The sequence below is a fragment of the Juglans regia genome, chromosome 7 (assembly GCF_001411555.2).
Source record: "Juglans regia cultivar Chandler chromosome 7, Walnut 2.0, whole genome shotgun sequence".
Lineage (NCBI taxonomy): Eukaryota > Viridiplantae > Streptophyta > Magnoliopsida > Fagales > Juglandaceae > Juglans > Juglans regia.
In genome coordinates, this window is record NC_049907.1 from 41,817,484 (window position 1) to 41,833,149 (window position 15,666).

Here is a 15,666-nt window from a genome sequence, read left to right on the forward strand (position 1 = left end):
TTTGAGCAAAAAGTCAGCATTATAAAATGCTGGCATTAGCGATAATACGTGCAGTGCTATTAGTCATTGTCCATTTCGCAACGCAATTATTTTTAAGTATTATAGACATTTTCAAATATTTTATTCTTAAATATCACTCGAATATAAAGAATCAGCATTAAATGCATCAAGATTTTTACAAACTTTTAAAATGTGCAACCATTTAAAATTCATATAAATGCACGAGTATTTTGTCTTATCAGTAATTATACATGTTTTTATAATAGTAAAAATAATAAATTCTTATTTATAAATCGATTAGCATTTGCTCAAGCAAAATAACAAAAGTTAACGGTGAAAATTTTCAATTACCAAGACTTTAAGAGTTTTATAACATCGAGAACATCTTGACAAAGGATATTTTAAATCGAAGCCACTTTCCTCTCGATACTTTTCGGAGGAAACCATTGGCACCGATTACGGTTCTTCTATACAATAATAAACTTAAAAATACTTACTATATTTACGCTTTCTTAAAATTGAAAAAAAAAATTATTTAACTTTTTCTTTCTATTGCTGTTTTTTAAATAATCGAACATTAAATAAAGAAATAATGACCGATGAGATGAAAATTAAATAAAATATTATTTTTAATTTGAAATTTAAAAAAATTAAATTGTTTATTATATTTTATTTAAAATTTTAAATAAATTATATTGAGTTGAGACATTTTATGAATACAAACAAAGCTAAAGATCTCTCGGTTCAGTTTGTTTTATCCGGCAGGAGCAGCAGCTTTTAGTTTTAGCGAGCCATAAGGCATTACTGCAAGTCCCCCCATTTAGATTCGTCAAAACAAGGACAAAAGGGGCCAAGGGGGTTCAAGCAGCAACTTTCTGGATAATCTATCTTAGCAGGCTGGACAATCCACCAGTTTCTTTGGAGTATTACACTGCTGCTGAAGGTGCGGTTTTGGAGCTTTTTAAAACCACTGAATGGAAATTTCTATCACAAGTAACATATTCTACATCCAGACTCCTTAAAGAGTAATTACCCAACATCCAAAAAATAGGATATTACAAGAACAAAAAAGTCATAAAAGCAAGCTTAGAAAGGATTTCTCAAGGATGCAAGGTCGGAGGAACTGCGGGTTTCCTTCAAAATGAGATAAAGATCGACTTCTTAGATCTTCGTAATAACTCTCTTCCTGTGCACCACTTCTCATGTCCTAAAATCAACCTAGAATGACAGGAAGAGAACACAGCCATCTTGTTTACTTACCAAGATTAAAGGAAAATAATAATAATAATAATAGTCTTAATCAAATTTCATCATGTGCGGTCTCTAGAAATTTAAAAATAAAAAAAAACACGAAACTTTACCAAGGTATCATGCCTACTCATCGGCAAACTTTATCTTCTTTGGAGCAGGCTGGATGCTACCCACCTGCGAAATATCACAATACGAAGCAAAAACAAAATCAATCTCAAATCAGCAGAGAGACTGGATGATACTTGTTCTCTCGTGTTCTATTTGTTTAATTGCTAAATTCGAATTTCTGCCACGGCAGGTTAAGATATAGGTGTAGTTCTTACAATTTCTGGGCATTCATATTCAATGCCAGCAGCCTCTATTCTCTTTTGCCGTTTCAGATCTCGCTTCATGATATTTTCTACCAACTTGTTCTGTTCTTCGAATGTTCTTTCCTGAGTAATCAACACGGAACAGTGAAAAGTTCAATAGCCATTATTAGGAATAAAACCAATAAGCTTCCAGAGATTATCCCCTTATAGCTGGCTACCTTATTTTGCAGCTTTCGTTCAATTTGAACCCGGTCGACTGGCTTGTATCGGTAATTAAAACCCCTCCATCTATCAGAATAATAGAATGAGAAAAAATAAATGATCTGTAATGCACTGGCAAAAGGCAAAAGCATTGACTTGCTAAGTAAGAAATATAAAGGCCACTATTTCCAACAGGCACATATACGTATCAAGTTAGCAACCAAACTCATCAGTAAAGTACACATTAACAATGAGCTCCACAACATAGAAACCACTTCAAGACACTTCCATTCGTATCCCCTATTTCCACCTCCCCACAGGTTTACCCAGATTGGTTGCCATAATGAAGGAAGTGAATTTTACCACATCCAGAAAAATTACAACAGAAACACACAGCCTGGTGCATCGTTTTATCCTTGACACCAGCGCCTTTGGCGTTTTTTAATTAGGAGGATCATTACTTATCAGAGAAAAAGAAAATCCTTGACACCAGACTAATAAGTATCTGACTATATGTCTTCTAACTTTTCTCTAATCATTTCAACAGAAGAAAATGTACCAGCAAGTACTTGTAACCTCAGTTTGTGTTTACTGTTTATGCTTTTGTATTTTCTCACTTTTAAGAATCTATATGGTTAGGAGGATGAGAAAACTTCCTTTTCTTCTTTTTTAATCAGGAGGATGATAATGCGAAGGAAACCATAAAATGTACCTCAACCTCGCTAGCTCATTACATGGGTATGAAAGTAGGTAAACATGGACATAAGTTATCACATACAGAACGCTATGATAAGACCACGGCAAATTATTTTCCCAAAATAGATAAGCTTCTAAGAAAAAATCTACAACGAAAAGTCAAGAACAACACTTCTCCACAAGGATGAAAAAATTTTCCTTTGACTTTCATTGCATGAATAAGAACAAAGTTAACCAAGTGGCTCAACCCTTCAGCTACTTCCCTCATATCTTTCCATCCTTTCTCTTTCAATGTAACGTAAACCATTCAGAAAGCTTGTATCAGGCTCGAATCAATATTCTACAATAGTTTTTTAACATAGAGATGCGAACAACCTGGCTATAAAAAAAAGACCATTACAAAATCATTGTATAACAACTAGCCGCTTACAATTTTGGATGAACGTGCTGCGGAGGAATAGGGTAGACCTGCAAAAGGTGCTCAAACAATAGCTGATTATGCATACAATCAGCAACAATTTTGGCCACCTGCATACCAAAAAGAAATCTTAGGATAGACAGAATAAAAGGAAATGACGATGATGGAGGTAGTAAAAAAGGTGATCATTGTAACCTCAGGAGACTCAAACTCGATGAAGCCAAAATGCTTTGATTTTCCTGTCTATGAAACATAAAATCAAGAGAAACAGAAAAGTTAATGCCAAAAACATAAAACCAAAATTTTAAATGAGCAAATAAACATAAAAAACATTATTTTTTTAGAAAGTTAAAAAAAAAAAAAAAAAAAACCATTAGTTTAGCCCGCAAATATTCAATGTGCAAATGTTCAAGGTGTTATATCTGAAACTTAATCACAGGAGAGACCTCTAGTGTTTCAACAATTTCCTATCATGATCTCATTCTTATTGTAACAAACACATTATAGTTACTTGGTCCTTTTAATCTCTCGCCTTTCCTTACACATACAAAACTTAAGAACATTGCTATACGGGGATCTCACCTATTCAATAACTGCCAGTCTAAGCAGGAGAAAAACCGGTAGATCTAACTAGATAATCAAGAATCTTTGGAATGACAACAGACAATCTGTTTTCAGCAACTGACTTATTTCTTGGAACAGCTTTAATTACAAGAAATGTATCATCTGGAAATTTTGAAATTCACAATTTGAAGTGTTTAAAACCAAAGTCAACCTGACATGTAGCATTCTAAGTGGCTACAGTGAAATGATCCTCCTTGACAAACAAAATCCCTTTAACTACAGCTTAAACCGGGACCTATAATCAAATCATTAACTCCATAGCAACAAGGTGCGACCTTGGGGACCCAATAGAGCTCACTACCCACCATGACCCCTATCCATTCATTCCTACCCAATTCTCCATCCTTCCCAATTCAGCATCCAAAATTAAAATCTAACTTCCCGAGCAAGGCATATGCAAGACAAGATTGATCTATCCTAGCCAAATTGCTTACCAACTCCTTACGCTCTAGCTCAGATTAAAAGCCATGAGCTGGCACCACAATGCCTAAGAGAGGGAAATGACAACATAACAATCTTACAAACAAATGAACTCAAAAGCCATCACAGCAATCATCCCTAATTGCCAACCACAGGAAGGAAGGAATAAACAAAAGGCCACTCCAACTTCTTAGAAAGGTCCATTCACGTAAGTTCAAGAATAGAAAAAGGTCACTCCAACTTCTATGAAAGGTCTACCCAAAACTAAGTTAATCCCGAACCCCCTCCCCGAAAAAATACATATACCTTAGATATTTGTATAACAACTAAGAGTAATGATTAACATAACAAAATTGGATGTGAGATGCCAAGAACAAAAGAAAAATGAAAACAATAAAAAATACAAAGAACATCCACATTAATATGTTTGATAAAAAATAAATGCATAGATGCACAAATATAAAAGCTTATAGCTACAAGAAAACCGTTTACTTATAAGCCCGGGTGCCTAACCTTTTTATTCCGTGCAATTCTTAGTCTCTTGATTTTACCGAATTGTGAAAAGAAACCTGAAAGTAATCAATCACCTGATCAGTGAAGAGAAAAATGGAAAACTCCATGGACATGACTGCTAATATGTAAATGCTTCATTTTTCTTTCTCTAAAATTACATAACAATCTAATCACACCTTCCATTTCCTTCTCATAGAACCCATGCGGTATCCGACCAATGTAGAGAACTGTAACTTTATCCTCAGGTGGTTTCTGTTCAGGAATTTTCCGCCCAGGACCACCTTCTAGAGGCTTTGATATGGCAATAAAAACAATAATAAGGTAAATTGATTAAATAGAAGGTAAGTTAATACGTTAACAGGAGTATAGAATGTAGAAGTTATAAGCAGCATACCAAGAAGTCGGGAGCTTCATTTTTGCGCGCGGAAACTGATAAGTGCGAAGAAGCCTTCTTCAATTTCTTCTTCATGGCTTTCTTTGCCTTGATCCCCATCTCACTAACAAAACCAGACACTAAAACGTTATGTTCTACCTTCTTTTTCATTTTAAGCAAACATGAAAACTTATCTCTCACACACATCAAAAGATTTCAGAGCCAGTAATCGATTTGGAAGATGAGAGAATTTAACACAGCCCATAATGTCAATCGACCCAATAACGTGTTGTGCGCGTGCGTAAACAGCCATATCGGAGTTTTCTCAAACTGATGGTATGCCAAGAAAGCAGAGCAAGAGAAAGGAAAATAGAGTTTTCTTGTGCTAGAGAGCATACCTCAGTAGAGAGCCGGCTAGGGTTTAGATTCCTCAACGTCTACGAAAGGTTTCCGGTTGTTCGGCAGAATAAACCCTTAGACTTGCACTTTATTTTTAGGGCGAGAGAAATCCAACGGCTGTGGGTTTTTGGACAAAGATTTGGACTCGTGATTGACTCACTGGATTCCGAAATTGGGCTGTTTTTCTAAATTGGGCTACAGACCCGATATTTATTTACAACTCATGTGAGATGAAGACCGAGTTGGGTCCAAAACACGCTCACATCTATTGACATGAAATGGGCTTGACGTGTTTCTTTTGTGCCATGTAAGATTTTATTATTATTATTATTAAGTAGGAAAAATTATTAAATGGTAAGGAAATATAGATTAACCGATAGTATAAAAATTATTATTTAAGTATTAATTAATAAATAGTTTAAAAAATATAAATGACGTGGTAATGTTATGAAAATCCTTATCTAAGCACTAACTTTTTTTTATGGGAAATAAACTTAATTCATCATAAAAGTGAAGTTACAGCTGTGACTGATATATACAAGAAAAAACTCAGATTACAAGCTAATTATTTACGGTTGGAACTCCACCAATACATAAATTTTGTTGTGACTGGTATGATCTTAACTTCTATAACTCTCTACAAACAAATCGTTTAAGAGACCACACTCTGTTTAAAGTATATATTTTAAACTTCACCCTCTAGAAGATGAGAGGACTTTCACTCTATAGACAAAGAAAATAATAAAAAATATAAATGATACATAAAAAAATAACGAAATACAATTTGGAAAACCTAAGCACTGACTTGTCATCCTATAATGGGATAGAAGTATTTCGTAACCGTACTTAATAAATAACTTTATTATATGGTTCTGGACTTTATTTTTTCCAATACAAAATAAACTTTTGTGTCATACTTAGTTTAATTGAGACACGCCGAGTCGTTTAGATTTGTTTGCGGAAAGCCTTAAAGACAAGCTTGGCCCAATCATGGCCCATTTGCATCTTCCCCAATAGGTTTACTTCTTCAAAACAAGTGCAGCAGACAACAGTTCCAGTGTTCCATGCAGCTTTTGGACTTTTTTCTTTTTTCTTTTCTTTTTTTGTATCAAACGAGTTTTTGTGCTTGCTTTGTTATAAACGGTTTATGCCAAAAAGAAAAAGTCACGTGAAAAGTCCAATTGACTGGTCATTAATATTCCCATAGTCCCACTATCGTAGAATAGCATGAAAGTATTGAAACCACTTCCTGACCCCCAAAATGAGTGATATAAATATATATATATATATATAATTTTATATACTGTCATTTTTATTTATATTTTTATATATTCTATTAATATGATTAGTTATATCAATTTTTTTAATATAAAATAATTATTTTAACTAATCACATCAATAAAATACACAAAAAATATGCAAAAAAAAAAAATGTATGTAACATAACTCATATCCTTTATATTTTAAAAGTATCTATATGAGATGAACAAGAATTAATAGTAATTCAAGTTTGACACTTTTTATCTCACTTTTTCTATTTATACCCCTCTGTCTTGCTTGATCTCATTACGTTTTTGTCCATCTAGTTTTAAAGAATTTCAGACCACACATAAATCCTCGTGGTGGCCATGTGGTGGCAGTAAGGGAGGAGCACGGCGGCGCTAGGGTTCCAAGGGCTAGGTCATGGGTTACAACAGAGCATGTGAGAGGTAGAGGCTCGGCTGGGCATGGAGGAGCAGGGGAGGTGCTGTGGAGGGCTGGTGGTGGCGTCATGGGCTATAGGTGACTGATCTAGGCCATGCGACGACGGGCATGGAGGAGTAGGGGAGGTGCCGTGGAGGGCTGGTGGTGGCGTCATGGGCTATAGGTGACTGATCTAGGCCATGCGACGACAAGAGCCCGTGAGATAGAGAAAGACTTCGTGAGAGAGGGAGATCGGGGAGTTGCGCCGTGGGGAAGATGTGGTCGTCGAAGCTCGTGGGAGGAGCTGCTCATGACGACGCAATGAAGGGAAATCAAAGGGAGAGGAAGAGAGAGGGCTATGGGCTTTGGCCTATTGTGAGGACGGAGAGAGAGAGAATGGTCTGTGGGGAGGATATCAGCGTGGGGAAGGTCACCAGTGACTAGGCTAAGTGGTGGCGCAGCAATGGCTGCCAGCAGTGTTGGGAAGAGTCGAAGAGAAGAGAGATTGAGAGGGAGAGGGGCATGCGGTTGGAGGTAGGGAAAAGAGAAAGGGAAGATGGAAAAGTGAGGGGAAAAACTAGGGTTTGGGACTTTAAATCTCAACCCTTCATCTGAAATCTTCAAATTTGATCCAACGATGGAGGTTAAAACACTGAAAATAAATTAACTTAAAATAGATAATTAAAATGTAAATATCATATCATACATTTAAAATCAATTTTAATTTATAAAATAATAATATTTTATCATTAAATAAATGATAAATTTTTGCTAAATATTTTTAAGAGAGTAAAACAATCTAAATAATTAGAGTTTTTAACATAATTTAAATCTCATGATATTCTTAATTAACTAAAATCATTTAGACAAAAAGATTTTATACAATTATAATATTTTTAGGGTTTCCAAAATATAAGAGGTTTACTTTAATAATGAAAGAACGTGAAAACAACATATGAATAAAAGACTATATTTTTTCAATGCTCCCTAGGTCATCGAGTAGTGTGGTTGAATTTTTATTTATCGTGAGATAATATTTTTGTTCATGCGATCAAATTTTAGAAAGTATCTTATTCTTGAAAATGCAGAAACAAGGAGGGTGGATTTGCTTCATACGAGCTCACTACATCTTCTGCATGATTGGAGGTAACATGACATGCATGCATTGATCTTTACTGTCAAATGGTTAATTTGTAGAGCTAAAACTTCCATGCAGAACTTTAACACGTGATCGTGATTTATCTTTCACGTATAGATGATCAACTCAAAGGAAATGTTTGGAGATACTGCGGTTAGAACAAACTCTTCTAGTTAAAGTAGAGAAATATGGAAATTCATAGATGCTTGCTTATATTAGATTTTGTGCTCCTATACATTAGGTTATTTACTAATCAATCTTATGTACTCTTTCAATTTTGATGATTATGAACTAACAACTGATTCAATTATTCAAGATTTTGTGCTGCATGTAAGGAGTCACACTTTATTTACTGTTTGAACACATTATTTTCAAGAATCTTATTTTTTCTTCCAGTTAGGCAAATGTAGCAAACGTGTTTTACACGTTAAACTACTGCTAGTATATATATATATATATAATCAAGCTTAACTGGCACATATATCCTATTTACTAACATATCGGAAATGCTTTTGTTAAACCAATATTTGTTTAAAAAACTTAAGCGATAAAAAACGATAGATTTAATTATTTGTATTAGGTTTAATTACACAAATTAAAAAAGAGTTCTGCCTGCAGATATGAAAGAATCAACAAAATCCAAGAGCGAGATCTCAAAACGAGGTAGTCCCATGCAGCTTCCTCTTCATAACCTTCCTGATCATTAGTGGTATTACTTTTTAAAAGGCAAGAGAGGTGGCCGGGTGGGTTGGGTGTGACTGTGAGCACTGATCAGCAAGAGTGTTTTTAGGTTAGGCTTCTTCTGAGGCAACGACAGAGACAAAACGTGTATAGATTCCATTTTGGAGCATCCCAAGGTCACGACCCTTAAAACAGGGGCTGTCAAGCAGCAGCAGCGCCGCTTAATTACCTTTTATTTTTATTTTTGGCTGTTTATGGTCCCAAAGCAGTGGTTCTGGGAAAACCTTAAGGTCCTATACTGAATATTATATGCCTTAATTACGATTATTATACTAACATGTCCATATAGATCGACAAGTTGCAGGAACATGGGATTTGTTTATAGAGGGTTTGGTTTGGTCAGGCTACTAATTTTTGGATTCCTATGATTCCCACGTGAAGTGGCCTCAAAATCAGGGATGTGTTTTATGTTAATGGTAAAGCTAAGCTAAGCTAAGCTAAGCTAGCTCTAGCTACCACTCCACTCAAACGTGTACCCATTTCAACCCAGAACGGAAAAGAAAAAACCCCCTTGATTATTTATTTTCTGAACTTAGTATAGTCATGACGTCTAAGGTTCATAGCTACATGCATGAGAAGATGCCTCGTTTGTTTCTTTCGCTTTCTTTTCTCTCCCTTTTTCTTCTTTTCATGACTATGGAATGTAGGATCTGAATCATCGGTAAGAGGGTCCAGTACTTGGAAGAGTTAAAATTCCTAATCCTAGCCTTGTTTGCTTGACTGTCAACCTTTTTTACTCGTGATCGTCATTTGTCAAAAGAAAAATTCTCTTATTAATTATTATTTATCATTTTATACTCTATACATTACGAAAAATACCCTTATATATATTCTATGAAATTAAACAAAAAAAAAAAAAAAATTATAAGTGTGTGATGTGTGATTGAATAGTAACTGATAAATATAATTTCTCTCAAGTACAAAATATTATTTTCCCAATATCATTAATATTACCTTTTTTATGTTATTTGATGCATGCACTATAATATCTCACCGTTCATTGCGAATCCTGCCTCATAATGACATACATTATGGGTTTTTTTAACCATCACCAATATAAAAAAGAAAAAAAGGGTTTTCTTCTATCATTAGCAAGTCTGAGAAAATTACATGCACTATATAGTCTTGCAGTAAACAATATATATGTGTATATATATATATATATATGATCTTCAACTATTTTTGTAGCTCCATTATTGTGATTGCGACAATAATAATTTATAATGGATTGAGCAATCTAGGACTTCATTATGATTTGAATATTGATCATAGCATCAAGAGAATTATTAGTGCCAATAATTTAGAATGGAGAGAAAGATCATGCATGTTGACCAAGAGATCAAAATTGACTGATTAATTTAAGATGGACCCATCAAATTGAATGTGTAATACTTTCTTTTTTCTTTTTTAATTTTATCTATCTGAATAGAGGTCTTGATTCTAAATTTAGAGTCTGAATTACGTAAGGAGGATAATTAAAAATATAATATAAATAATAAAATTTATTTCTTCTCGTTAGTTAAAATTTTTAAAATAAGAGATGAATTCTCAATATCTTTCAGCAATGAAATTGAAGGGGTTTTGCTGGATGATACTTTATCGAAGATGCCAGAGCTGGCATTACTTCACGTTACAATTTTTTATAAGCTACTTTATGCTACATTTCAAAATGCGCACAGAGGGTCGCCTCCAAAAAAGTCTTCAATATTCTTCAGAAATATAACAAAACCCACGTAAATGCCATTGGATCTAACGGCTATTTGAGCCATCTCTCTCTCTCTCTCTCTCTCTCTCTATATATATATATATATGTCAGGAAAAATTTAACAAAACCAGCTCAACTGGAGCGTGCACGACTGCATGAGGCACGTGATCATTAAGACGGTATCATCATGTCATATATAGTGAAAAAATATTTGTAATTATGAATTGTTCATATAATTGGTTTGAAAATAATGAATTAAATATGAGATTTATATGAAAAAAATTTAATTTTTTAATAGTAGACCATACTCTTTTTTAAAACGATTATACACACTTCACGATTATATATATAATTACTTATAAATTAATTGGCCAATTATTATGGATCGAATATAAAACAATATATATACGTAGAAAAATTATTCTCATCAATCACTATTCATCACTTCACATCTTATGAAAGATTATAAGTGTGTAGTGATAAATAGTAACTGATGTATAACATTTTTTGTGTATGTGTATGTGTATATATATATATATATATATATATATCCATTATATATATGCAAACGAGCTTTTGATTGGATGATAGAGAGGGCTCATCAATGAATTTGCTGAAGCCTAGAAAGCTAGCTTTCCCATGAGCGGAATAAAGATTTTAAGTCCATCAATTTCTGTTTGAAGTTTGAACTACATGTAAATAATTATAGATAATGGAAGCAAACAACACTGACTTGACGTTGGAGCTAATTACTCTCTCACTACAGTAGTGGGAGTCAATCAGAGCAATCACCCCTAAAGAAAGATTTGGAGTCATGGTGGTCGCCTTTCTCCTCATATAAAAATGGTATCTTTTCTCTGTGTGCGTGAACCCAGCTAGGCATTTCTCCATTATTCTAATCACCTTAGTGGATAGAGAGAGAGAGAGACATCCAAGTTGTGGTGCGGTGGTGGAGTAGTTTTGCCGATCTCTAGGCATTGTTTTCTTTTTTTTGGTTTCATTTCTTTATTTTAATATGATTTGTATCGGTGTGTTCATGGTTCTCTCCTTTGCTTTGCACAGAATCATAGAAAAATCAAGTACTACTTCTTTGAGCTTGAGTTCAAAGCAAGAAAGCAGAAACACAGCGAGAGTGTGTGTGAGTGCGCGCGCGAGAGAAAGAGAGAGGCTGCAAAACCCGATGATGCAAACCCGAGACGAAAGTTTTGGAAATTGAGGCAAATGTCGTCGATGCCCAGCTCGAGGCAATCTTTCTTCTCCTCCTTCTACAATCCCTCTTCTTCTTCTTCTACATTCTTTTTCTTCCTCTTCCTCATTGCTCTTCTCTACACCCCTGCTTCCACAGCAAACCATGAAGCCTTCATTCTCTTCTCTTGGCTCCACAGCTCCACTTCCCCACCACCGTTGTCTTTCTCCAACTGGAACATACTTGACACCAACCCATGTAATTGGACGTCCATAACATGCTCCCCACAAGGGTTAGTCACCGAAATTAGTATACAATCTGTCCAGCTCGAGCTTCCATTGCCTTCCAATCTCTCTTCCTTTCGCGCTCTTCATAAACTAGTTATATCTGATGCCAATCTCACTGGAACCATCCCAGCAGAGATTGGTGATTGCATTGGACTTAAAACCATAGACCTTGGATCAAATAATCTTTTTGGCTCAATCCCTCCAAGCATAGGCAATCTCCAATACCTCGAGGACTTGATATTGAACTCCAACAAACTCACTGGGAAAATCCCAGTTGAGCTATGCAGTTGCACAAGGCTAAAAAACCTCCTGCTTTTCGATAATCTGCTAGGCGGGTCAATTCTCTCCGAGATTGGCAGATTGTCGAGCCTTGAAATTCTTCGAACAGGCGGAAACAAGGACATTACTGGGAAAATCCCTGATGAGCTTGGAGACTGCAGCAATTTGACAGTGTTGGGGCTGGCTGATACCAGAATTTCAGGCTCTTTACCGGCCTCATTAGGTGGGCTTAGCAAGCTTCAGACTTTGTCAATCTACACTACAATGGTATCTGGTGAAATACCTTCTGAAATAGGTAACTGCTCTGAGCTTGTAAACTTGTTTCTTTATGAAAATAGCCTCTCTGGTTCAATACCGCCAGAGCTTGGAAAGCTTAAAAAACTAGAGCAGTTGATGCTGTGGCAGAATAGTCTTGTTGGGGTGATCCCAGAAGAAATTGGCAATTGCAGTAGCTTGAAAATGATTGATATATCATTGAATTCTCTATCCGGAACCATACCTTTAACTTTAGGTGGCCTTTCGGAGCTTCAAGATTTCATGATTAGTAATAACAATGTGTCCGGATTCATACCGTCAAATCTTTCCAATGCTACAAATCTTTTACAATTACAATTTGATACAAATCAGATCTCAGGTTTGATCCCACCAGAGCTTGGGATGTTGTCAAATCTCACGGTGTTCTTTGCTTGGGATAACCAGCTTGAAGGAAGCATTCCTTCCACTTTGGATAGTTGTAGAAATCTCGAAGCACTAGATTTATCTCACAATGCCCTCACAGGTAGTATTCCTCCGGGCCTGTTTCAGCTCCAAAACCTCACAAAGCTGCTCTTGATTTCCAATGATATTTCGGGTTCAATACCACCAGAAATTGGCAATTGCAGTTCTCTTGTGAGGCTACGGCTTGGAAGCAACAGGATTGCTAGTGGGATTCCTAACACAATAGGTAATCTCAGGAGATTAAATTTTCTTGATCTGGCTGGAAATCGTCTTTCTAGGTCGGTGCCGGATGAGATTGGAAGTTGTACAGAATTGCAAATGATAGACCTCAGCAACAACATTTTAGAAGGTCCTACACCTAATTCATTTTCATCTCTATCCGGGCTCCAGGTCTTGGATATTTCGTCCAACAAAATTTCCGGTCAAATTCCAGCAAGCTTTGGTCGTCTTGTTTCCTTAAACAAGCTCATTCTAAGTAGGAATTCATTCTCTGGATTGATTCCTCCATCTCTCGGTCTTTGTTCAAGTCTCCAATTGCTTGATCTCAGCAACAATGAGCTTACAGGTGGAATCCCAACGGAACTGGGTCGGATTGAAGCTCTCGAGATCGCTCTCAATCTCAGTTACAATGGACTCACTGGGCCAATCCCGACTCAGATATCTGCTCTCAATAAACTTTCCATCCTAGACCTTTCTCATAACAAGCTAGAGGGGGATTTGAATCCACTTTCTGGGCTTGTGAATCTTGTTTCGCTCAATGTCTCCTACAATAACTTTACTGGTTATCTTCCTGACAACAAGCTTTTTCGGCAATTATCACCAATGGATCTAGCTGGAAACCAAGGACTCTGTTCTTCGAGCCACGACTCATGTTTCTTGGGCGATGTTGGCAGGACAGGACTAGCAAGAAATGAGGATGATCTAAGGCGGTCGCGGAAACTTAAACTAGCAATTGCCTTGCTGATCACCCTGACAGTGGCAATGCTGGTTATGGGGATGACTGCAGTCATAAGGGCACGAAGAAGCATCAGAAATGATGATGACTCGGAATTGGGAGACTTGTGGCCATGGCAATTCACTCCATTCCAGAAACTAAGTTTCTCTGTAGACCAAGTGCTGAGATGCTTAATAGATGCCAACGTGATTGGAAAAGGGTGTTCTGGGGTCGTTTATCGAGCAGATATGGACAACGGTGAAGTGATTGCAGTGAAAAAGCTCTGGCCTTCGACAACTGCTGGAGCCGACGACTGTAATGACGATAAATGTGGAGTTCGTGATTCCTTCTCTGCAGAGGTGAAAACCCTTGGCTCAATCCGTCATAAGAACATTGTCAGGTTCCTGGGCTGCTGTTGGAATCGAAACACAAGGTTGCTCATGTATGATTATATGCCTAATGGAAGCCTGGGAAGTCTACTCCATGAGAGGACGGGAAATGCCTTGGAATGGGAACTCAGGTACCAAATTTTGTTGGGAGCAGCACAAGGCCTCGCTTATTTACACCATGATTGTGCCCCTCCAATTGTTCACAGGGACATCAAGGCCAACAACATCCTAATTGGTCTTGAATTTGAGCCTTATATTGCTGATTTTGGCCTAGCCAAGCTTGTTGAGGATGGAGACTTTGCGCGGTCTTCCAATACTGTTGCTGGCTCTTATGGATACATTGCTCCTGGTGAGTTACTATTTCCATTTTCAACATAGTTGTAGATATGTTTGTTTCCATGTTTATTATAGTCTCTGCAAACAGCAATATGAGATTTCCAGCAATTTACACAATGGTTGGTTTAGCAATCCCTCTAAATACAACAATGTAATAACATATTGGCAATCTTCAACTAACTTTAATGTTTCTTTTTCAGAATATGGATACATGATGAAGATCACCGAAAAGAGTGACATTTACAGCTTCGGCGTAGTGGTCTTGGAGGTCTTGACAGGAAAGCAACCAATCGATCCAACAATACCAGAAGGGATCCATCTAGTGGATTGGGTTAGACAAAAGAGAGGAGGAATTGAGGTCCTTGATCCAAGCCTCCTATCTAGACCAGAATCAGATATAGAGGAAATGATGCAAGCATTAGGCATAGCCATATTATGCGTAAACTCCTCCCCTGATGAAAGACCAACCATGAAAGATGTGGCGGCAATGCTCAAGGAAATTAAACATGAAAGAGAGGAGTATGCAAAGGTGGATGCCCTCCTGATCAAGGGTTCTCCAGTAAACAATGTTCAAGAAAATAAGAACTCAAGTGGTGTTCCAGCCACTTCATCATCAAGACCTGCTATGCAAAGCTTGCTCTCTAAAAGCAATAACACTAGCTTTTCTGCCTCTTCACTACTTTACTCATCTTCCTCCAGTGCCAAAATTTAATTTCAAAAGATGAACTATATAGTTTGTTGCTAAACAGAGGTGCTTGTGGCTTGTGATTTTCTTCATTTTCAAAACTCTTTGTTTTATCAATGTAAAGAGAACAAGATTGATATTTATTAATGCAGATAGAGCCAACGATTGGAAATTCGCTTCCTCCAATATTCTTAAATACATGCAGAACAACTCCTTTCTTCCAATTTCCAGGTTCCAATTATTCACCACACACAAAAAGCCTGCATTACTCGAGTTGAGCTTAGAGATCACTGGGGGCATTAACCAAGACTAGTGTTTGCAAACAGTCACAGTATCATAGTACTAATCTGAAAGAATAATTTTATTTAAAAGCCTTTACA

The 15,666-nt window shown here is 36.4% G+C and overlaps 2 protein-coding genes across 2 annotated transcripts; one reads left to right on the forward strand and one right to left on the reverse strand.

Moving 5' to 3' along the window:
* Positions 1-949: 949 nt before the first annotated feature.
* LOC109004025 (uncharacterized RNA-binding protein C1827.05c) lies at positions 950-5,311 on the reverse strand. The gene is made up of 10 exons (XM_035691440.1): positions 5,206-5,311; positions 4,829-4,931; positions 4,611-4,725; positions 4,435-4,490; positions 3,073-3,120; positions 2,890-2,987; positions 1,781-1,850; positions 1,575-1,685; positions 1,362-1,425; positions 950-1,218 (listed from the first exon to the last, which is right to left on the reverse strand). Exons 2-9 carry the CDS (start codon positions 4,925-4,927, stop codon positions 1,375-1,377), a joined length of 648 nt encoding a protein of 215 aa, XP_035547333.1. The 5' UTR covers positions 4,928-4,931; positions 5,206-5,311; the 3' UTR covers positions 950-1,218; positions 1,362-1,374.
* A 5,989-nt stretch (positions 5,312-11,300) lies between these two features.
* On the forward strand, positions 11,301-15,460 carry LOC108991281 (receptor-like protein kinase 2). Its single transcript, XM_018965457.2, has 2 exons — positions 11,301-14,614; positions 14,802-15,460. Exons 1-2 carry the CDS (start codon positions 11,695-11,697, stop codon positions 15,311-15,313), a joined length of 3,432 nt encoding a protein of 1,143 aa, XP_018821002.1. The 5' UTR covers positions 11,301-11,694; the 3' UTR covers positions 15,314-15,460.
* Positions 15,461-15,666: the final 206 nt, after the last annotated feature.